Below are 23621 nucleotides of genomic sequence, written 5' to 3'. Positions count from 1 at the left end.
CAATTAAAATATTTTAATTTTTTTCTTGTTCTTTTAATTTATATCTGCTTCCTATTAAAACTTTATAACCCATCTTAAGCACTTTTTTAATTTATTAAATCTTCTCTCCTCTCATCATACCTTCCAACCAAACAGGAGCAATACAAAACTACTTAAAAAATTTAATAAAACAGTAATGATACATAGTCAAGAATGTCCTTATCTCTTTCATTTTTTGTTTAAATAATTAATAGCTCAAATTTGATCAGGACTGATTGTGTAAAGTTGTAATTTTTTTTTAACATTTAACAAACCTTAACTATTTGTTATCTTTAAAAAGTAGTTTACATTCAACGTTTGATGGGTGCATTTTAAAACAAAGGGATTCTTTTTTTTTTTTTTTCCTTTTGGCCGTCAAGAAGATAATGAAAATTGGTGCCTTATAATTCGTAACCTTTGAAAACTGAGCTAGTATTGTTGGTCCAGCTAAGCATGATTAGAAATAAGCATGCCGATGAATAGTGGCTTTCATGCGAAATATTATACCACCATCGATCCGTTCAAAGCAAAGCAAGTATCTTTCAAATTAACGAGTGTCCTTGTCACTTTATCATCTATATCATGGTTTAGCACCCCTGAATGATCTATCAAGGATGATGATTAGCGTCTGTGAGGAATTTGCAAGGCCCTGTCTGATTAAATACACATATATAGCAAACACACGTGTCTATAGATCTACCTAATTAATATCGACTATTTATATATATGGCACCCTTATATGACTTTTTTTAAAAAAAAAATGATAAATAAGCATCCTCATGAATTGTTGCTTTCACAAATATTAAAATTATTAAAAAATAACCCAATTTGATTGACAATAAATATTAGGACAAGTCATATTCAAAACCTATTCTCTATCAACTAGCCTGTTGGCAAAAAATGTGGTAGGCGTGCCAGAGATCAGGCGTTATCAAATAGTAAATGGACTTCTCTAAGACCCCTTATTGCATCCCTAGACGTTAAGATGCGTTCTAAGATTGGAATAAAAATAGAATTGAATTAAGCAATAAAGGGTTGAGGTCTATGCTATAGTTGTGCAAGAAAAGATGTAAAGACAAAATCTAAACGGGCTAATGGATGAAAAAGTTAATTAGAATAACTTCGAGAGATGTAGAAGGGACTAACGGAGGCAGAGAGTAATGACATCCCTAACAAGTGACTTGTGCAGTCATTGGTGATTTTTTGGTAATTGCTTCGTATTCTTTCTTTGCCTGTTATAAGTATCGGCTAATGAGTGTTACGATGCACGTTTCTTGAAATCCGGTTCGAATGATTACTAACAGAAAAATTTTTAGATAGACTTGCTTCACCATCTCAATCATAATCTATCTAAAAAAATTGCATCAATTCAATCAATTGAATAAAATATTACATGTCATTATTTTTAATAAATTTATTTTTATAATAAAAATATCTGTTTAATTTATTATATTTTTTTTACTTCCATTAACGTTAAAGTTAATTTATATTTAATAATATTTAATTGTCATAATTTTAACCAACGGATTCATATATAAGAATTTCTTAGTCACTTCCTCTCCGTCTTTGTGTCTACTCCCTTTGCATGTCCTATTATTACCACTATTGGCGGGTTCGTGCAATAATATATACAATCGTGGGGTCATGGGTTTGCTTCACTCCTTCTCATAGGCCGCGTTTCTAATTTTTTGGACCGTGTACTCCATCTTCATCCCTTATTGTGATGGTCACTGTTTTTTCCCCCCTCCACTAATCATCCATATAAATTTTAATCGTTTAAAGTAAATCTTTACTTTTAAAAATTATCAAATCTAATTTAATGGTCCTGTTCTGCAGTGATTCCTCCTTTGCCTTCCTCTGCAGAGGATGAAAGGCAACTCCTATTGCGACACACTTTGAAGCCTTACTCCCTTTTTTAAACCAAACATGGCCATTTAATTTTGAGGTCATCTCATCCACTGCCAGGAGTCCGATCTAAGAAAAACGGTGCTCCATCGTGTAGGTTGATCGAATGTTAGCAATCGTTAACTACTAGGCGTGTTAATGTTTCACAAATCGGGTTGAATCTTTAACAGTTTATAACTGATATGATCAAACAGGGCACAAGTTCACGATTAATAACGTAACTGTAATTAGGTCGGATAAATTCCGTAAGCAATATATACAAATATAAATATGTTTTATAATTTTATTAACGCACATATTTAAAATACACATGCAGTTTCTAATCTATGCAGACACATATAGTCGAAGCTTTTTGTATCTCAGGATAGATTCCTACAAGTAAGTTATACCAATCAAACTTGGGTTTTGCTGGGGAAAGCAGGTTTCCTTCACTCGTTAAGCTAAGCCTTGAGTTTCAATCGGGCAACCCAGACCACACGTACAAAATATTCATATAAAGAAGTTGAGTAAAATCTATAAAATTTAATATTTTCATCATGGAGTGCTAAAAGTCTACAAAACAAGAGACATTTTCCTCGGTCGATGCATATGATTTAAGGAATGATGAGCTCATCAACTGTTCATGATTTTGTGAACAGTGTACTTGCTATGAATTTATTAATGCTCGTACGTACGCGTGCGTACGTAACTACGTTTCTTAACAATATAACGACTAGTGCATTTTCGAACGCCAGCATCGACGCTCTCCTTGAGTATGTATCCGATAAATTGTAATCATCATACATAGAAGTATGTACGTATGTTGTTGTGAGTGGTCGCAATGAAAACTACAGTGAATCATTGATGGTCAGTTGCCGACCACTTTAGAATTAGAGTAGAAAGACGTGCAGTTTTTCTTACTAAAACTCTGCACAATGTCCTCATCTGTGAGACGATTAGATGGAAACCAGTGATGATTAATGAAGGATATATAGCTATCAATGAAAACTACCCCAGTGGTTATTATTAAGTGTGAAGTGATGGACTCATCACCGACTTTCCCTGTTCGCAGGTTGTAATAAAACCCAAGACTTAGTGTTTGTCACTTGTTCGTCACGCGTTCTTCAACTTAGACCTGTCCCCCCCCCCCTCTCTATCTGGGTGCAGAAATTGAGCCCCTGAAAATCCCCATCCCCTTCTTTCATTTGAAATTAAACTCATGCATTGTATGTTAATTAAGATATCGTCTGCTTTAATTTCATGACGGTAAGTTGGACGCAGACTCGTGTTCCGGCACAGACAGAGATATGGTCGTGCTTGTGCGCGCGCGTAGACGAAAATAGAGAATGTATGTGGGTACGTACATGCCCATGAGATAAGTGTACGTAAATACTAAATATACACACGCTACACCACAATGAAAACGTGAGTTTCACTTAAGCATTGTGCTGGAATGTGCAAAAGCAGGACACATGGATCCACTTCACACCACAGGTCTGACTGCTTCTACCTCATCTCATCCTCCCATATGGAATTCTTTTAAAACCTTCAAGTTCTAAACATCTCATTTTGAATCCCTGACAGTTGACTCCTCAATTCTGGGAGCACGATTTTTGTGATACTAGGCAAGCATAGCGTGCTGGGGATATTGTTGAGGTCTCCTATATTGAGATTGCTGGTGTTTACATGTTATTTAATTTTTAATCTAATTCTTATAGTTTAAACATCAACATCAGTTTTTATGTGTATATTATATATTTGCTTCGACTCACATAATTTATACTCCATCCATTCAATGTTACAAGACATTTTTAACAAAATCACATTTTTAATAAGTTAGTTAATTATCTTTAAAATTACATACTCTTTTCATATTTATATTTATTTAATAAAATATCTCAATTTATAAAATCTTACTGTTATACCTTATAATTAAGGTTTTTTAATTTATTAATTGCATTGAGACAAGTTTTATAGTTTTTTAGCATTTTACCTTAAAAATTTATATTTTTAAGGGAGGGCCAAGAGAGTAAGTTGCCTACGTTGTTGGAAAAGAACAAGCACAATGTGTTTTTAAAATTTTATGCAATGCGTGCACTAGAGGCGAGAAGATGGGTTAACTCGATTCATATAGGTTAAGAGAAATGTGAGTTCAGTTGAGTTCAACCTGCTTTCATATAAGTTGAAAAAATTTCAATTCAACTCAACCCTAAATATAGATATTGATAAATTATGTTTAATTTTTAAAAATATAATGACAGATATAAAAAAATAATCATTTTAAACTAATAATATTAATATTAAAAAAGTGAAAAGATATTTTATAAAATTTAAATAAACAAAAGATAAAATATAAAATTAGAGTATGAAAGACAAACTATAAGCCCACATAACTACCATTCCTTCTTAATTATTATCAATCCCCCCTTGGTTTACAAGAATCCTCACACCATGTCGCTCTACTCTAGTAGTTAAGATCAGACTTGATATATTCTTTCTTATTCAACTAGTTCAACCGACATAAAACCAACTTTGAATCCATTAAATTTTATTGAAGTTGAGGAAACAGACAGTGCATGTGTATTCGGTATTGTTGCATGCTGGAAGCGGCGCACATGTGGACGCAACACTTCCCTATGTAAGCATATATTCTCTCCATTTTGAAGGATTAAATATTAAAAAATATAAAATATTTTTAATTTTTTAAAATGTAATTATTAACTTTTTTTCAAAAAAATATTTCTATTGAATGAATTATTTTATCTTTATTATAAGATAAAACATTTTATTAAATAAAAGTAAATGTAAAAAGATATGATTAATTTAAAAATAAGAAACTACTTTATTGGGGTGAGATTTAGTTAAAAATATTTTATATTTTTAAACAAAGTGATAGATATATCTAGAGCTGATAATTTGGACGGACCGGGATCAATTCATGTTAGATTTGTTCGAATCAGACTTGAAATATCTTACCTTCTTAAAAAAGTTAATATAACCAAGCTTGACCCTGATTTTTTATAGGCAAGGTCGGGCTAAAAAATTACAAACTTTATATGCATATAAAGTTGTAAATTTAGTTATCGGGCTTATTCAGGTCGAATTCAATTTAGGCTAGGCTTTAAATATACTATTCTCTTTAAAAAAATTCATATAACTAAGCTCGGCTTTAATTTTTTTGGATAGGTTGGGCTGGGCCTGAATTACCAATTATATATATATATATATATATATCTGTTTTAGTAGCAGGGATTATAAAACCTGCAATTTAATTTTAACTCCAATTAATTATGAGAAGCAGGATAGCGTGGTCCCAACACTTAATTGTTTTTCACGTCAAAAAAATGGCAATTCCATATAACATTCTCTCCATTAAAACGAGATGGAGAGGGAGAAGAAAAATAAGAAAATGTTAGACTGTTTGGTTTCTATTCTCGTTTTAAAAAAAAAAAAAAACTGTTTTGTAATACAATTTTTAAAACAACATGAAATGAAAATTTGTTTTATTATGTCAATTAAAAAAACAGTTTTAGAATAAAAATGGATTGATAGCAATAGTTATAGTCAATTAATGGTGGTAATTAATAATAAAAATTAGTCAAGATAGCAAATCTTCAATAACCAAGGGCCTATTTGAATTTCAGTTGGATATAATTGATTATGAAAATAATTAATTAATATGATTAATTTTAATTATAATTAATTATGTATAATGTACAATCTGTTTGGATATTAAAATTAATTTTAACTGTATAAATGATCATAAAGGATATTACTTTTTAAAATTAAATTATTGATAAAGTTATATTGAATATTATTAAATTTGTTAAATTTGATTTGCAAGTAAAATATATTATTTAACAATAAAATTGAATCTATAAGCAACCTCATAAAGCTTATTTCAAAATGTGATTCTGACTCAATAATCAAATATTAAATTTTCTGGTTGTTTGATTAATTTTTGGCAAAAACGATTATTTTACCCCAAATAATTGATTTTTTATCAATCCAAACAGGCAGCAAATGTAATGTATTTAAAAAAATTTTCAAAAATAAAAAAAATGAAAACAGTTTTGGAACTAACTAAATGAAAAATATTTATCTAAATAAAATTTTTTTTTTTATTTTTAAAAACAAAAAATAGTTTTTAAAAATAAAAGACAAACAAGTCCTTATTCTCCTGATATTATATAAATGCAGCCTGCCTCGATTTTAATTTCTGACTTAGAGAAGATTCTTGTAAGGGACGGGGGACTAGTACTGAAATTTAATCCATGTCATGCCAACCAATCTTCATCCAGAATGAAAAAGGCTTGTCCTTTGTCATGCTAGCCACTCTTCACCCATGCCTTCAATATCGCCTATTTCCATGCTGTGTACCCACAGTCACGAAAAACAGAAACAAAGAAATGGAAAATAAACTAATTAGTATTCGTTGGAACTCAAAAACCATAATGGATTAAGGTAAAAGCAAAAAGAACAACAAGTAACGGATTCTTTTTTTTTTTTTAAATAAACAAGAAACGGATTCATGTCCTGCCATATTTGAACAAGGGAAAAAAGCCCAAGACGATTGCAGGTTAGTCAAACTGAATACTGAGATAGCCCATGAGTTGTCTGACACTGCGCGAACGCGTGTTATCCAGTGTACTGATTAGACATCCTCACAAAAAGCGTTTTTTTTTGGGTAAAAACGTCACAAAAACTTTGATAAAAGCCTATTTCAAGACGAGAAAGAGAACCCATTGAAGACAGTGGAGCCCCTTGGGCCATATTGTGCTGTACAAATTTTACAAACAGGAGGTTGGGTCAGAAGAGGCAACTCCTCTCAACATGCCTATTGCCGAGCCACAACGCCTCTTATACAATTATCTCCAATGTGGGTAACCCAAAAAAAAAAAAATGGAGATTCAGCCGATCACACAACGTGACATTCATGGCTTCATTTTCAAACACAATCCAGTTCGATTTCATCTGTTGCTCGTTCACTTTCACCAGGCTCTCCGAGAATAAAGTCAACAGAAAACTAGTCAGACTTAACCCTACCAATGCTTCAGAAATTAAAACGGAAGCGGGTCACGATGAGACCACATCACTCGAACAAACCACAGACTTCCTTCCCCTTATCACGTAGCCACATACTAAAAACGAACACTTCCTAATCAAATTCAGGAATGCCAAATCCTGAGAATTGCATTAAACTTACCAAGGTAAAGTAGGATCTGAGACGAATTCCTCAGAGCACGGTTCAAAGCATCTCTCATTTGCGCTAAACCAATCTGGAAATTCCACGGCTTCATCAAAAACAGGGTATGCAGCGTTATCTTCAGTCCTGATCTCAGTCGCTGATGTGGATGCGGCCAAATTCACAGTGTCACTCCATTCCGCTTGACATCGCTCTCCCTGCGACCTGATCTCCGCCATTCCTTTGTCGCCCAGAATTGTATGTTTGCCTCCAGGAACCCGAGTCGCAGAAACGGAGTCAATAGCATCCGCCAGAGCAGAAGTTCCCTCTGCCCGTGATATTGCAACCGAAGGAACTTCCTGATCAGTTGACACAGAAAGTGAAGGAAAAGACCATGACGGAGATGAGCGCGGATAAAATGACGCGGTGCCGTTATCAAGGTAAAGAGCAGCATCTAAGTTGTTGAAATCCTTAAAATTGAGGTTCAGACCCAGAGTGCGATTCGGAAGCAGGTTGTACTTGAGGTTTCCAGCCACGGGCGGTGGAGCGCCTCGGGAGGCGGCGGGATAGTTCGAAGGATTCGGAACCGACAGATTGGGATGAGAGCGGGACGAGAAGGAAAAAGCAGAGACGAGATTTGTCTGGGACATAATTGCTGCATCCGGCACAAAACAGGGGGGTTGCAGCAGCTGGTAGTGCTGTGGGTTGGCTTCTTGTTGTTGGCGCTCGAGTTTCATGGAAGCTCGGTGAGATTTGAGGGCAGAAACAATCTCGCTCCTAGCCTGAGCCGCATTGAGAAGCCTGTCCTGGTAGGGGCGACCAGTGTGGAGTCTCCTGCGAACCTGTCTTTTATGGGGTCGGCGTTGGGAGGCATCTAAAACTCTGCCATGTCTGGTAGAATTGGGAGGAGGGGAAGGATGAGGGTTCATGGAGTGATGGGATCTGGTTCTGGTGAAATGTTTGATCAGATTGCGGATGCGAGTAGGAGAGAAATGAGGGTGAGAGTGTTGTTGAAACTCATGGAGGAAAGACGATGGAGCAGTCATGAGGGATGTGCATGAATGAGAGTGCAGAGAGGGAGGCAGATTTATATGAGGATGAGATGAGCGTCATAACTCATAAGTGGTTTGGTGGGGACAGCCTGGGGCTCTCAAACTCATTTGGAATTTTCCCTCTTTGGCAAACCTCGGTTGTTGCCGCTTCAAGTTTTATGACCTACCCCAAATAAAATATTCAATATATAATAAACGGACTCTCCTCTCACTCCTCCGAATTGCTCTCTCTCTCTCTCTCTCTCTCTCTCTCTCACAAGCAATTACTCCACTGCTCTTGCCTCCGCCAATGTCATGCTTTTCGCCCTTGCATTTCTGCAATAGGAACCGCGACAAATGCTTTGAATTAATATTTCTGCGATAGTACTTATTTATTCAGCATCTAACTGTCGAAAGGAATATTGAAGCAGAGGAGCATATGCAAATAGAGAGAGCATTTCAGGACAAAGAGAGAGGCGAAGGGAGAGTCAAGAATTTGGAATGGATGATACGATTCGTTTTCCTTGCAGACAGGGAAAGGAATTCATGCTGTATTGCCCGATGTTTCCTCTGATCGGAAGGCAGGGGATATTAATGAGAAAGGGCAATTATTGGCGTCTGGGCGTGTGGTTCAGTGGCCAAAAGTTGGAGACTACGCAGAATGACAGTAAGAAACAGAAACTCCAATAGCATTTGTGATTAAACAATGTGGGTTGGGTCTTTTGAGCTTATAAGGGACTTTGGACCTTTAGCGGTGACGAATGCTTCGGACACAACTACTCCATAACCCCCCCCCCCCAAAAAAAAAAAAATCCGGGCTCTCCCGTGTGTTGGGTATTGCTTTTCCTTGTGGGACTGAACTGTTTTGTCGGCTTCACTCTTCTATATCAAAAAAAAACAAAATCCAATTGGGTTTCCTGCACCTTCCTCGTTGCTTCGCTCCACCATTATTATACTCACGACGCGCTCTCAGATCAGTTATACACACACACAGCATTAATTCTCTCAAACTACTGCTCGTGATGCATCGTGAGAGGAGATTCTGCCAAAAAATCTCTTGGCTTCTTTTATATACTTGTTCATTGGGTTCCCTGGTAAAGACATATAACAAGTAAATAGCTTCTGCAATCCACCATCATACAATTGAATCTTCTCAAAACTTTTATACATATATATATATATATACACACACACACATATATATATTATCACATATATAAAAATATTCTGGAACGAAACGCGGCATCTGGATTCGACCGTCACAGTATAATGACGTTGACGCGTGTCAAACTGACAATTTGCCACAAGATGATAGCTTTATAAATAAATTAATAAACTGCTGGTGTAGAGATTCTATTGCCAGGTTAGTTTTGATTATTTATACACTCTGGAGAGGCAGTCCGATCGAGTTTCAGGTTCCATTAATTCCCACCATTGCTAGCTAGCATGCGCACTCAGATTTTTGTTTGTGCCATGGAGAAGAATGAGAAGTAAGGATATAGGTTGAATTGTGATTGCGTGAAAGGGTAAACCGGTCTCATCGTTTGGGCCTTATCCTTTCAAATTGTGAGGTCGCTTTCGCGCCCATAAGTCGGCGTGGCCTCTGATGCAGTCATCATCTGCCTCCAAGTGTTCACATGGTTCGGGATATAGGCTTTGTTTGGATATACCCAGAGCCCGTCTTCTTTGCCCATTTATACCTGTTAGATTAATTTTTTAAAATCTAATAATTATGTGGATTGATATTAATCAATTCATGAAAATATTTAATTTCATTTTAAACAATCAGTCCTTTCTTTTTTGAATTAAACAATCAGTCCTAACTTAATATTAATCACGTATCAGATTAGGTCATACAAGTTCCAACCTGTATTCTTTTAGTTGTAAGTGGTTTCAATCACAAGCTGAGAATAATTAAAAAATATAGTGAGAGAGAATTGTATTGATGTTTTTAATACACTAGAAAAAACATTTATTTCCTCCGTTTAAAAATATAAGATATTTTTAATTAAATCTCACCTCTCAATAAAAGTAGTTACTTATTTCAAACTAATCCTATATTTTCATATTTATCCTTATTAAACACTTTATAATAAATATAAAGTCATTCATGAATAGGGACATTTTGAAAAAAAGTAATGATTATACCTTAAAAGGTTAAAAATGTCTTATATTTTTTAACATTCAATTTCTCAAAAGATGTTTTATACTTTGAACGAAAGGAGTATATGTATCTAGATGATAACTTATAAAAAAATAGTATAAAAATATATTTGGTTTCTGTTTCCATTTTTTGCTTTAAAAAATGTTTTGTAGTACATCTTTTAAAATTAATTTTCAAGGCAAAATAAAATAAAAAATTCCTTGGTTATATATGTTAATTTAAAACAGTTTTAGAGTTGAAAAAAAGATCAATAGTAATGTTGCAGGCAATTAATAGTGATAATTTATGATAGAAAATGATTAACCTATTTATATTTTTCAATAAGTAAATGCAGTATGTTTTGAAAATAAAAATAAGTTTAAAATATTTATATTTTTTTTGTTTTTAAAAATAAAAATAAGAACAATTTTAAAAATAATTAAATTCAAAATACTTATCAAAACAGCTTTTATAATTTTTTGCTTTTAAAAACAAAAAATAATTTTTGAAAGAAACCAAACGAGTTCCAAATTTCTCGATAGTTCTTACTTCTTACTATTATTCTCTATTGTCAATGATTAAGATTGACAGGAAAATTGGGTTGAAGAACCTACTCATCTTTTTATTGAGAGATGAATTAAGTATGTATAGGTTCCTAATCTTACTTGCGAATATTTAATTTAAATCTTATAATATCAATTGTGTTTTTGAGAGTTACTCAATCACGCTATAACATGGAGGAGGGTTTGCTCTGATTTTTAAGTATGGCATGGCCATTCATTCGGAGGCCTAAAATTGCTTTTCTCGTTAGATGTGCACTTTTTTGAATCCTAATATTGATCCAAACATTTATAGCAACTGTTGCAAAAGTTAAATCTCAAATGACATTCCTGATTTCTTAATAAAGTTATAAAGCAAATAAGGTTCTAAAATTACAGGTTTTTTCCCATATTCGATGCAATATTAATATTTTTTATTGTGGAAATATATCCTCCTTAATGTTTGAATTTTTTTTAAATTTTTCGTTATGAATTTTATTTTATTTAAAATTTTTGCATATTTTTCGTGAGACTAGTGTGAATTTTATATATAACTTGAAAATTATGTATATGACTAGCATGGATATTTTTCACTTGCGCCTTTTATTGCACTTATCAGTTTCCTTATTTAATAATATTTGACTTTTTATCAAAAAAATTTGAAAAATAGACGTGATTTATAAATTACCATCAGCAATTTTATTCAACATATATAGATATTATTACCAATAACAATCACATGCACACCATCGTTTCTTAAAATACCATTATTATTGTCATTAGCTCGTTCATGATGCACTCCATCTTACTGTTACCATCTTTTAACTTAACTATCCTCCATGTCGTATCATACATCGAAAGTTATGATGAGCTATAGAATTTTACACTTTCTGGGAGAATGGGATTATCATGCTCAATTACGCCTTTATATTAGCCTAACAGTCAATTAGTTAACGATCAATATTTATTTATATAATCACTGGAAAGTATTCAGACTTAGAATTGCAAAATAAATAAATAAATAAATAAAGTGAAATAAAGATAAATTATACTCAAAAGTATCAATAAATTTTGAAATCACTAAAAATATATTAAAAAACTGGCTTATCATTTTCGTTGCTTAATCCATTTCATTTTGTTAATATTTCTTTTCTGAGCTTAATCAATAAATCTACCAAAGTGATTTTGAAAAGCCAAGATTATCAAGTAAAATATTAGAAAAATGAACATTTTTACTTCTGTCATTACTCATCAGTCATTAGAAAACAGAAAAGAAAAAGGAAAAAAAATAACAATTTCCACCTTTTTCATGCTTGAAGAAAAAAAAAATCTTCATTTTGAGGTACTACAGAGTGTGACTTTGATAACAAATATGAAAGCGATATTAAAAATAGTTCGAAACCAAATCATGAGGAATGCCCAAGCTTCAGGTGATTTGCATGCCATTGACAATAACTAGACACTCAGAACACTTCAAATCCGAATGAACAAAATGACCATTCTTTAATTTATGTGAATTAGTAAACAAGCTCCTACACTTAGGATGGGCAGAGTATTTCTTAATTACTAGTCAGTTTCAATCCCTATCTCCATACCACTCTCCACTAGACAATCAGCTACAGATTCAAAGAAAAAATGCACAACATAAGCCTAATCAAAGTCAAGATGGAGCCTAAACAAATGGAGACTAATCAAAGTCAAGATGCCAAGCAAGACATCTTGTCATACAGAAGCCTCTATTCTGGGCTCAAATGAGAAGGCAGACATGAACTCAATCACTTCACCATTTATGCAGCATCTTGGTAATTCCACCCATGCGTTGCTCGCCAAATCAAACAGCACATAAGCACATAGCTCAGAGGAGTTCAAGCATATAAATATCCGATCACCGGCACCGACACAGTTGATGTCAGCCTTCTTGCCATACCACTCATTGGACATTGCAGGAGGCATCGCAGCAATCTGGTGCCATTGCCGATTGGCTTCATCATACTTCCACACCCTAAGACTCTGACTCTCCAACAATTCTGACAACACAACAACTAGCATCTCACCATTACACTCCACAACATCGACGGAGTACTCACACAAAACAGGTAACAACTTCGGATACTCAGAGTAACTCTTTTTTGTCAGATTGCAGGCAACTATTGTTCCCAGAGGGCTAAGAAAATAGACAACTTCCTGACCATCTTTTTTTGTAATAACTGACGAGTATTGCTTCAATGGGCTTCTTTCTAATTGCATACCACTCGCCACCACATATCCAGCCTTGCTTACAAAGTAAGCAACGTTGTCACCAGTTGAATCATACTCTAAACAGGAATCATTAACATTTTTCCTCAATACAGTCTCATCTTTCCAGCAACCAGAGGTTGAATTTGAATCATACACTGTAAATGACAGATTCGGGAGTTCACCGTGGATTAACACGATCTTGTAGGAGGTGGAGGTTGCACTCATCACAATGGCATTTAGAGATTGATTTTGTGGGGTTATATGCAATGGAGGCAGTACGTTACAAGATTTTGTCAAGGGATTGCACACAATTAAGTTTCCTGATAATTTGCGGTAACAAATCAAGCCACCGGAGGATGCAACTAGCATGCAGCTTCGGTTGGAATCTTCAAGTAGAAGATTTGGATAGTTAAGCCTTTTCCAACTGTTTTCAGCAGAGTCGTAGATGATAGATTGGTTGAGATTGGGAGAAACCATCAAAAACCAAGGATTTCTTGAAGGAACAAGAGAGCAGGCAAGCTTGAAGCTTGAAGAAGCAGCGACCGATTTCCATCTTTTGGAGACAGAAATAAGACGAAAAAATGCGGAAGTTGGTAGCCATGAAAGAACCCTTTCAAAGAGGTCTTCAGGAAGGTCGTCCAGAGAAAAACTGTCGGAGAGTGGATCATCTTCAGCTTCACATTCTGGTGATTTTCTCTTCAAACTTACCCTCGCATCAGGCTGGTCACTGCGTTCCATTAGACCAGAGGTATAGAGAAAACTGCAGCGACAAAGATAGCAAGACGTTGTTAAGCGATCAACTTTTCCATTACAAAAGCATAACTAATCATATGAAGTAGCAACATGAATGTGAATGGAGGCCTTCAAATGGAACCTAGAGATAGATCTATAGACTCTCGATGATTGTTGAATGTTGCAGGTGTCAATGAATTAAAGCTACAGGGGAAAAAAATCTGCCATGATATCATTGAAAAAATTAGGGTGTCCTTTATCCACATAAATCAAGCTTGAAACTTGAGATGCTATCAGACTTCCCTAATCCCCTCCCAGCTACAAAACAAGCAAGCACTAAAAAACAGAGGGTAAAAGAAAAGAGAAAACAGAGGATAAAAGAAAAGAGATGAAAAAACAGATAATCACTTTCACAAATCATATATTTTACCCCCCAATACCCCTCCTTCAAATCAAACAAGGAAAAGAAAGAATTGATCTTGAAGTCAAACCAAAATCCTTGGCACCAGTACTAGACGAGAGCAATACTCAGACAGATATCCATGTAGTAAAGCCACATTCACAAACTTCATTACCGGAAGAGTAAGATGAAGAATGACAAAAGCTCGTAAATTATCTATTGAGATGACACACGAACATAATCATTAAAGGGGAACGTACCTGATTGAATCGAATCAGCTCTGCTTTGTTCAGGAGAAAACATAGTGAGAGTATTAGTGGTGTTCCTTTTAATATGGGAGTTGAAAGGAGGTCGAAGAGGGAGACAAAAAATCTGAAAAAGCGAAAAAGGAAAAGCAAGCTTAAGGACGAGCGGTAGGAAGTTTCCTAGGTATCTCTTTATTCTTATAATGTCAATTGTAAAAATGCGATTTTTTTCATAAAATGAGATTTGAGATGTTGAGAAAGGGAAGAGGTTGACTCTGCTCTCAAAAACTCTCTAAAGATTGGAGCTTTGGCCCTGAGTGGCTTTAAAGTGCAAGGCAGCCTAAAATAAAAAATAGAGGGACCACTGACACTGAGTTTCAAAGTTGCTTCATCCACGCATGTCAAAGCTTAGAGGGTGTGTTTGCTGTTGCTGACCTTCCCAAAGCGAAAAAAAAGCGAGCCCTAACCCCTTATTTCCGGTGCCTTTGGCTACTCGTGGAGGAATCATTGTCTTCTGCAGCATGCTCTGTAACCCTACAACTACCGGTCAATATTCTCAAAGTTTCGCCCACGAGCCAAGCATTTTTAGGGAAAGATCGGATTAAACTAGCGGCGAGAAACTTATACGAGGGGTAGCAAAGGCCGTTAATTACGATCTTTCTCAGCTGCTTCTCAATTTTCCCCCAAACTTTTCTTGTCTTTTTAATCCGCCTATGCTCGTGTGCTTTCAGATGAAGCAGATGCTTCCACCTCCCACACTCAAAAAGTCGAAAGTTAGGAGGGACCCGATGCTCCGCTCTCGATCTACACGCACGTAAGATACCTCTCGAAAATACATCACTTATTATTTAAGTGATCACATTTCTCCGTTTCCCATGAAGAATATTAGCTAAATTTATTTTCCCTCAAGAACTCATGAATGAATATTTTTATTCAAACGCATTGCTTCAACAATTGAAAAATGAAAACTGTCAAACTAAAGTTACTGAGCTACTAACAATAACAATAACAATAACAATAACAATAATAATAATAATAAAATAGTAATCTACCCACGCGCCTGAAGCCTTGAAGAGGTGTCCATTGTTTTAAAAATCACTAAGACCTTATAAAATTTGTTCTTCCCATGCTTCTCCATTCTTACTCTAATTTATGTATTGTTTAACTTAAGCCTTAAATAATAAAAAATTAAAAGTGGAGAAGCAAGAAAGTAAAGAAGGAAAAAATAATCATATCACAGTTCTTATTCTTTGTAATTCGTTTTGGTTTTCAAGACCAAAAGTAATTCTGCAAATTCATTCATATTTTCAGAAATAGTTAAATATATCCAAGAACCTTTCCCTCCAGACATGAGAGTTCATATTCCGCAACCATTCTAAGCCTATCATCATTTCCGAAAACAATGCAATATTCAAAACGTTCGGGGAGAGCACGAGAAAGGAATTCGATATTCTGTCACTATGGTCCAATTACTTAAAGAATCCGTCCAAGTATGCTGCTGCAGGATCCAAGGTTCACGCGAAAATGAAACCCCGGACAAAAATTCCCTACTCACCACCGCTTTCAGATGATGGGATCATCAAATGATAAGAATAAACAGCAAGAATATCTATCCCTACAAATATATATTATTCCCTGATATTTCTACTCTCTCGATTCTATTTCATCTCAGTCTCATAGACGTAGAGAGGCAACCCCTGCTGCTTTAATTCTATGCACATCAGCAGAGGATATTTCCGTGGGAAAAGCACCAATGCCAGAAAATGCTGCACAACCATCTTCACCTGGAATAGCAGATTTGATTGCACTTACATACCCATGGAGACCATTTGCATAATCTCTTGCTGTAGTAGTTGAATTGCATTTAATCACCTCCGTATGTTCTGAGTCCTCTCTTGTAAATTTATAATCCTTTGGAACAGAGGAATCCTCACGGAAGCAAGAGAAGTCATTCAGCAGACCTGGAGAAGGACCAGATTCAGCTGTATTGGTACCCTCTTGTTCTCTGCCGGAGGTCTCTTCTGAAATAGATGAGCATGGATTTGATCTGGCCGTTTCTATGCCCTCAAAGTATCTGACATCTCGTGGAGAAGGTAAATAAGGTGGCTGCACCGAGCTGCAGAGAATCTTATTTGCAACATCAGAAGTCACCTCAAGACCATTCACCCCCACATCCTCGGTGCGCTCTTTTTTGACATCTTGGTTAATCCCATTCAGCGACTCATTTTCAAAGCCAGAAACCTGTATTGCGTGGCTGCTGTCAGATGTCAGAACTTCATAACTTCCACAGGTAGTTACAGTCTCCTTGTTTGAGAGGCCAGCAACTTGACCTGTTGGGCTTGGCTCCACCTCCACTTTCACATTTTGTTCTTCCTTTCCTGATGATTCCGTGGCTTGAAGGCCTGATGGCCTCGCATTAAACCTGTCCACGATTAGACAAAGCAAAACATACAGCTTCAGTCCAAAAGTTTTTTTTTTTTCTTTTTGTGGATAAAAAATTAGTATTTCTGTTCATAAAGTTACACGCACATGCCCATTGTGCTTGGCAAGCGCATTTTATATTTATTAGTTACCATGAAGATGGATTCATTCAGGTGCAGCTAATTTTTCCCCATAAAATGACCCAGTGCGTGCCCTATACTATATCAACCAAAAGAAAACCCTGAGGCCTAAACATCAAATAGAACTACAGAAGATTGGATTCATTGTAAGTTGAGCCTATACAGGTACTCTTTAGTCTATAGAATGAAACCTCGTCATATTAAAAAAAATCCGTTAGCATAAATGCAATCAGAAAGTCTTGGAAGTTTTTATCGCTTCAGAACAAGGTCTTGAAAGCACCTGCCGTATAAAAGCATGTATGCTTCCTGAGAGAGCACCTCCTCCAACTCCACCCTCATAACCTGTGACATGCGAAAAGGCAAATAAAAATGTTAAACTTGACACATGCAGTAGTTGGTGACCATATGGGAAAATGTTCAGAGTTGGATGGAAAGACATAGCAAATCTACCTTCCAATCATCAACCCTGTACCAGTTTCCGTGGAAATCCTTGATGCAGCAGATGTAATGACCAAAATATGAAGCGTTTAGCATATCCAGATGAACTACAACTGCATAAAGCTTGTAGATATTTGACCCATCTCCTGCCTCACTCATGTAACGGCTAAGATCTAGAGTCTCTGGGAAAGTTATCCTCTTGTTAAGTTTTCCAAACCTCCCACTCTGCAGTACACACCACCAAATAAACACAAACAATTGTCATGCCCAAAAAAAGGACAAATAAAATTTCAAAATTTATTATTTTTGGATTAGAAGCAGAACAATGTATCAAAAAATCATCTTCATTTATTCAACATTTGCATCTTCACATGAAGCATCTTTTGGGAGGGCTGGATACAACTAAATTTTTAAAAATAAAGCAACTTGGGAATAAAGTTTCTGGAAAATTTCTCATACCTGAAATCTTTTCAAAACAATTGTAAGAATGTTAGGAGCTTGTTTTACAGTAAGACGTTTCCATGCCTTCACATAGTCACTGCACCTGCAAAGAGCAGCAAAACTTGTGTGACACAAGGTCTAACTGGCAGCAAATGCACAATATCGAAAGCCAAACTTTGAACATTATACGTAAAAGCATGCCCAAATTCCATGCATAAACTTCCCGTTCAAAGGATTACATCCCTGAACCTAGAGACAGCATTTACCAACGATTAGAACCTTCAGAAAAGCACCCTCATAAAAACATCCCAAGCATCCCTGCTTGAATTTAGCAACCATAAATATCCCAAATAATTGAGAATTTGAGCAGGAAACAACATATGATGAGAATTCTCATTTAAACATGAACAGAATAAGCTCTTCAATTGCTGTTAAGGATAACTCCCAAGCAAAGTACACTCCGCTAATGAAAGAAAACTACACAGCTACATATCTAAATCAACCCACAACTCATCGCCACTAGAGAAGGTGAAATCAGAACATAGCACCCATAACTAAATTCAATATAAACCGCTGGTTGGCAAATTAATGATCAGCATATAAAGGTTCATTTTATCCAAATTAGCTTCCTACAGAGTGAGTACATTGAGCTAAATCAGCCCTGAATTCACTTTTGTTGAGCCTGAGGGTTGTGGTCAAACATTGGCATATGGAACTACGATTGTAACTTTGAGGAGCTCCCAAAAAAAGAAGTTTAACTTAACCAAATAGGATTACTAATTCCAGATATTCCCAGAAATTCCAAGTAATATTTAGGAGTGATTTACATATATTCAATTTGAAAATCTATTTGAAACAAATTCAAATTTGAGATACAAAATATGCTCAAAGAACATTATCTAGTCATCCATCATATATAATAAATCCATTTAAAAACTAACTGGCATCTGGCTAAAAATATATATATATATATATAAACTGATACATAAACGATCCATCTCTTAGTTGTCACTAAATATAATACTAAAAAGATGATAGCACCAATGCCAAAAGCAGAAAGAAATATACAATGTGCCCATTTGGATTTCAGTTGGGTATAATACATTATGAAAATAATTGATTAAGTGGTAGATTTTAATCATAATTGATTATGTTATAACGTAATCTGTTTGGATATTGTTTTTCTAAAATTGATTTTAACAGAATTGAAGATGTCTGAATAATTTATTCAGAATCAATTTTTACTATGTAAATTACTATAAAGGACATTAGTTTTCAAAATTAAATTATTAATATATTTGTATCTAATATTATTAAATTTGTTAAAATTTACAAAAGAAATAAAATATATTATTTAAATTACATATCTGATTAATTATAAAAATTTAAATTATATTAATATTAACAATTTAATTTACATAAATAAATAACTCAATATATCTTAGCTCAAATAAATTTAATAAAAGAGAAAGATTTAATTCTTAAATGTCAAACATTAATTTTACAATAATTAATAAAGATAATAATATACAAATTGATTTCTAATGGCATCATGAATATGAGCTATATCTGACAAAAATGTTAAATACCACTTTAAAATTTTGGCAACATAAAAAATGTAACAATGTAATAAATGATGCAAAATCTCTCTCTTTAGACCTTTGCAACAATCTTTGTCATGACACTAAATTAAATTAATTTTCCTTCACCAATTAATATTTTATTTGAATTTATTTTATAATAAGTGCTAAGTGGAAGGTAGTGGTTGACAGAAACTAATTATGTTAGCAACTTTTTTAAATATTTAAAATTTAAATTCTACTAAGAAAAAAAAGAGAGAAGAGAAGAGAGTTTTTTTTTTTTTTAATAAAATTTTGTGCCTTTCTTATAATTTTTTCTTGGATCTTTCTTTGTAATTTCTCCAATACTTTTTTATCAGTGTTTTCGGAAAAGCTCAAAATCTTGGCTTTTGAAAAAAATCGATTTTAATGGTTGAAACTGATTTTTGCCTTTTTTAGGTGTTCGGCTAATAAACCAAATAATCGATTTTTTTGATAACAAAATTGATTAAAGACGTATCCAAACAGGCACAATATGATAGTGAACCAATTGAAGGTTCCAGCATCTTTTCAAAGGGAAAAATAAATTGCACTTGAGAAATAACACAATCGTAAATTTAAAATAACAGAACAGTCAACCTTACCCATCACAATTGTACATATTGTCCCCATGAAGCCACTCCTTGACGGTGAACTGGTCCAGACATTCTTCCAGAGAGGCTGCATCTCCTTGAATTTCAACTGTCAAGTCCATCATATTTTCATACTGATTCGAAATCTTATCACATTTTGAGCAGATCACCTGTTTAAATAAATAAATATTAAGACTCAGCCATCCATGCCAACAGCAACAACACAAAAGGATAAATCTGAAAAACACCTGTTACAAAAATAAAAATAAAAGGAAGATGATAAAAAATTCCAGCTATTAAATGAGAAAAACAATTTGATGACACTGTAACTCAGAATAACCAACAAGCAAACCACATCAAATCCTAAAATCTCCCCGTTGTCACAATTAGAAACTCATTCAGTGTCACTGTCAAAGGGTAGCCTTTTGCCGGTCTTCATGATTGCGCAATGATGAGTTAGAAGTAAAATAGGCCATTTAATGACTCATTTCTAAAGTTTTTCATAAAATGTACTGCTCATTACACTAAAGAAAAACTTATTGCACAATACAGATAAAATTAAATGATTCAGTGTGACTGCTCCAAAATCTTTGAGATGATTACAAGGAAAAAATAAGAATAAAAATCATGGCGATGACAGCAAGAGTCATGATGCTATATTCAAAAGATAATGATTGCGCATTATTTTAAGCCCCAAATTTAAGATTTTAACTCAAAAGGATGATGAAAGCCAGCAACATAACCCCCAACCTTGAAGAAAGGGAGCCAAGCTCTTGTCCAATTTCTCACTATGTGGTACTAGTCGACTTCCCAAAGACAGACAAGGTTTGTCCTCACCTAAAGAGGATCAGATGATAAAAGGGAATAAAAGAGATTCTACGTCATCGGAGTCTCTCCTCTCATGTACAGTTCATGAGATGATAAAAGGGAACACAGGTTTCATTTAACCATTTTAGGGCAGGTTAATATTTAACCTTGTGCCGATTATGCACATGAATAAATTATAATGAGTTATTCATTTTAATATGGACATGATAGTAATGATTGTATCAGATTTAAGACCTGAGATTGAAGGCGACCACCAAAGATGTGCTGAATAAGAGTTGTCTCTTGCAGGCTCGGAGCGACAGTTTTTTCTCCCCCAAATTCATGGAGGCAAACAGATTGCATTGTATCAATTGCAAACCTACAAAAAGCAAAATGAAATTCTTCAGTGCGGTTCATGTATCAAATAGAGGCAAACAGATTGCATTGTATCAAATACTAAATGTAAGATATATTTCCTTCCAAAGAATTGTCAATGTACGGTTCATTACAAAAATTGAAATGACATTGTTAAAAAAGAAAACTAGACCTCATAAACTCATGAGCATCCTCTTGTCTTCCATAACCTAAAGTGCCACCAATATTAGGTAAATGAGAAAGAATATTCATCGGAGAAAAGGCCTGTGAACTTCGCCTTGCTCTTTCAACATGGATTTGAAATTCACATAGGAAGCACCAGTCATCAAGACTACCTGGAAAACCGTGGTGATCAACCATAAACATGAGGAAAAGCTGAGAACCAGCAAGACCTAGAGAAAGATCTAAGCATTGACATTACATTCTCCACGATGTCCTTTCTCCAACAAATAGGCAACAAGGGGCTTTGTGAACGAGAGACATTGAAGAACCGCATTAGCAAAGCAGCTGACAAATTAGCGACGAATTTAATTATGAATCCAAATGACACTAAACATTATTTATAAGATTGATTATTGTAAAAACAAAAAACCTGTTTCCACTATTCAGTAGTCCACAAGGAGGAAATCCTAATTTGTCCCGGCTGAAAAACCCAACAAATTCATCGTACGGAAAAAGAACCTGGAAAGCACAAATGTTAAATTTAATGTTCGATAAAATATTGAAGATTCAACCAACAAACGTCAAGAGTGGAATTTTATGAAGCTTTCGACAAAAATTACGCCTTTAAGCTGCTTGACAGGCCGTGACTTTCCGCGGGCCGGCACCAGTGTAATTGCAGTTAAATTTTTAAGCCCACTATCAGGTGCCCCAGTTTGAGTCGAATCGGTTCCATTAGTTTGATGGAAATCCTTGCATTTTGTTCTATGTCCAGATTTCCAGTGCGACACTTGACATGCTTCTGAGCTGGAAAATCAACAAGAACAAAATTCAAAATTTATCTTTTGATTTTTGTGACAGTTCTTTTAAAAGAAAGCAATTTTTTTTTTCGGGCCAGCGTAAAACGATCAAATTGAGAACCAAAATAAACTGGCCAGCTCCATGAGTTACCTTGAAGTTGCGGCCCCGAATTAACTAAAACAAGAGGTGGACAAGATTCAATAAATTACCGAGACAGCGGGACGCGAGAAAGTGTAAACCCCCTGATCCCATTGAAGTCGGGGAAAAAAAAAGCCGAGAAACCAGAATGAATGGGCTAAAAAAAGGAAGAAGAAATAAGAGGAAGGATTGCAGCGCGTACCAATATCGTGCGGCTTTACAGCGGGAGCATTTCTTAGTGCCGGATTGGCCACAGACGGCGCAAACAGGGTCTTGCATGAGAACACCGGGCATTGGAGTTCGATCGGCGGGGTGGTCCCCCTCAAAATTGGCGTCGACCTCAAAATACCTGGAGGCCGTATTCTTGACCACGGTATGCAATCCAACAGCTATCAATAAGGAGGTGAATATGAACTGCAGGAACCAATTGAGATCCCAGGAGACCGCAGAGACAAGCATCTACGCCACCCCGACGTTGGTGATCGACAATATGGCTTCGATACGAAGGTTTTTCATGGATTATGTCACCCTCTAAACTTCAAAAATATACATAAAAGCGACTCCTTTCAACACGGATTAGGGTTTACTGCGTTGCTTGTTGGCTTCTGTTATCTGCGCCTGGGTGCCAAGCACAACGCAGAGTGCTCCTTTACATGCTCCGCCTTCCTCTCTCTTTGTTCAAAGCTTCAAGCACAAAGTGACACGGGATTGAGCAAATTGTTCTCTCTTGATTATAATCTTTTTTATATTTTATGGTAATATTAATATTAGTATTGAATATCGTTAACATAAATGAATTAATATTAATGTGGTGTATAAAAAGAAAATCACTTGACATAATTAATTTGTTAGCCATTTAGTACAGATTTGGATTAAAATTTAGATTTAGATATCAATTAATATATGTGTGTGTGTGTGTGTGTGTGTGTGTGTGTGTGTGTGTGTGTGTGTGTGTGTGTGTGTGTGTGTGTGTGAAAATGAACGAGAACGCCTTATTTATGAAGCATTTATCTAGTTGTGCAGTTGAAGTTGAATTCAACTCTAATAAAGCGAGTTGCGTTGACTCAGCCGAACCCAAGTGACGTTGGTTTGATTCGGCACGAAGCGTCTCGCCGAATGCTGTTTCGTTGTTGTGATACGGCACTTTTTTGTGCAAATTCCTCCCATTATTGTTACCTAATGCAGGTTTGGGTTTTATTATTGCCTAATCTTTCCTCCTTCAACTTTAATCATCTTTCTCATTCCATTCATTGGCTAAACAGGACTGGGATGGGCGAAATCCAAAAAGAATGATC

The 23621-nt window shown here is 35.1% G+C and overlaps 3 protein-coding genes across 3 annotated transcripts; all 3 read right to left on the bottom strand.

Annotated features, from left to right (window-relative positions):
- Window positions 1-5968: 5968 nt before the first annotated feature.
- LOC129303899 (uncharacterized) lies at window positions 5969-8399 on the bottom strand. The gene is made up of 2 exons (XM_054943478.1): window positions 7109-8399; window positions 5969-6274 (listed from the first exon to the last, which is right to left on the bottom strand). The coding sequence occupies exons 1-2, from the start codon at window positions 8131-8133 to the stop codon at window positions 6226-6228; spliced, it is 1074 nt and encodes a 357-aa protein (XP_054799453.1). The 5' UTR covers window positions 8134-8399; the 3' UTR covers window positions 5969-6225.
- A 3885-nt stretch (window positions 8400-12284) lies between these two features.
- On the bottom strand, window positions 12285-15211 carry LOC129302344 (F-box only protein 13-like). Its single transcript, XM_054941153.1, has 3 exons — window positions 14785-15211; window positions 14431-14542; window positions 12285-13798 (listed from the first exon to the last, which is right to left on the bottom strand). Exon 3 carries the CDS (start codon window positions 13774-13776, stop codon window positions 12523-12525), a length of 1254 nt encoding a protein of 417 aa, XP_054797128.1. The 5' UTR covers window positions 13777-13798; window positions 14431-14542; window positions 14785-15211; the 3' UTR covers window positions 12285-12522.
- A 564-nt stretch (window positions 15212-15775) lies between these two features.
- Window positions 15776-23037, bottom strand: LOC129302342 (ubiquitin carboxyl-terminal hydrolase 18-like). The gene is made up of 11 exons (XM_054941152.1): window positions 22529-23037; window positions 22011-22194; window positions 21821-21909; window positions 21650-21735; window positions 21401-21563; window positions 21109-21232; window positions 20059-20216; window positions 17874-17958; window positions 17427-17639; window positions 17257-17318; window positions 15776-16837 (listed from the first exon to the last, which is right to left on the bottom strand). Exons 1-11 carry the CDS (start codon window positions 22783-22785, stop codon window positions 16090-16092), a joined length of 2169 nt encoding a protein of 722 aa, XP_054797127.1. The 5' UTR covers window positions 22786-23037; the 3' UTR covers window positions 15776-16089.
- Window positions 23038-23621: the final 584 nt, after the last annotated feature.

This window comes from Prosopis cineraria, unplaced genomic scaffold, assembly GCF_029017545.1.
Source record: "Prosopis cineraria cultivar Desert tree isolate PC_DT_omini unplaced genomic scaffold, ASM2901754v1 PC2, whole genome shotgun sequence".
Classification (NCBI taxonomy): Eukaryota; Viridiplantae; Streptophyta; class Magnoliopsida; order Fabales; family Fabaceae; genus Prosopis; species Prosopis cineraria.
This window is presented reverse-complemented; position numbering and strand designations above follow the sequence as displayed.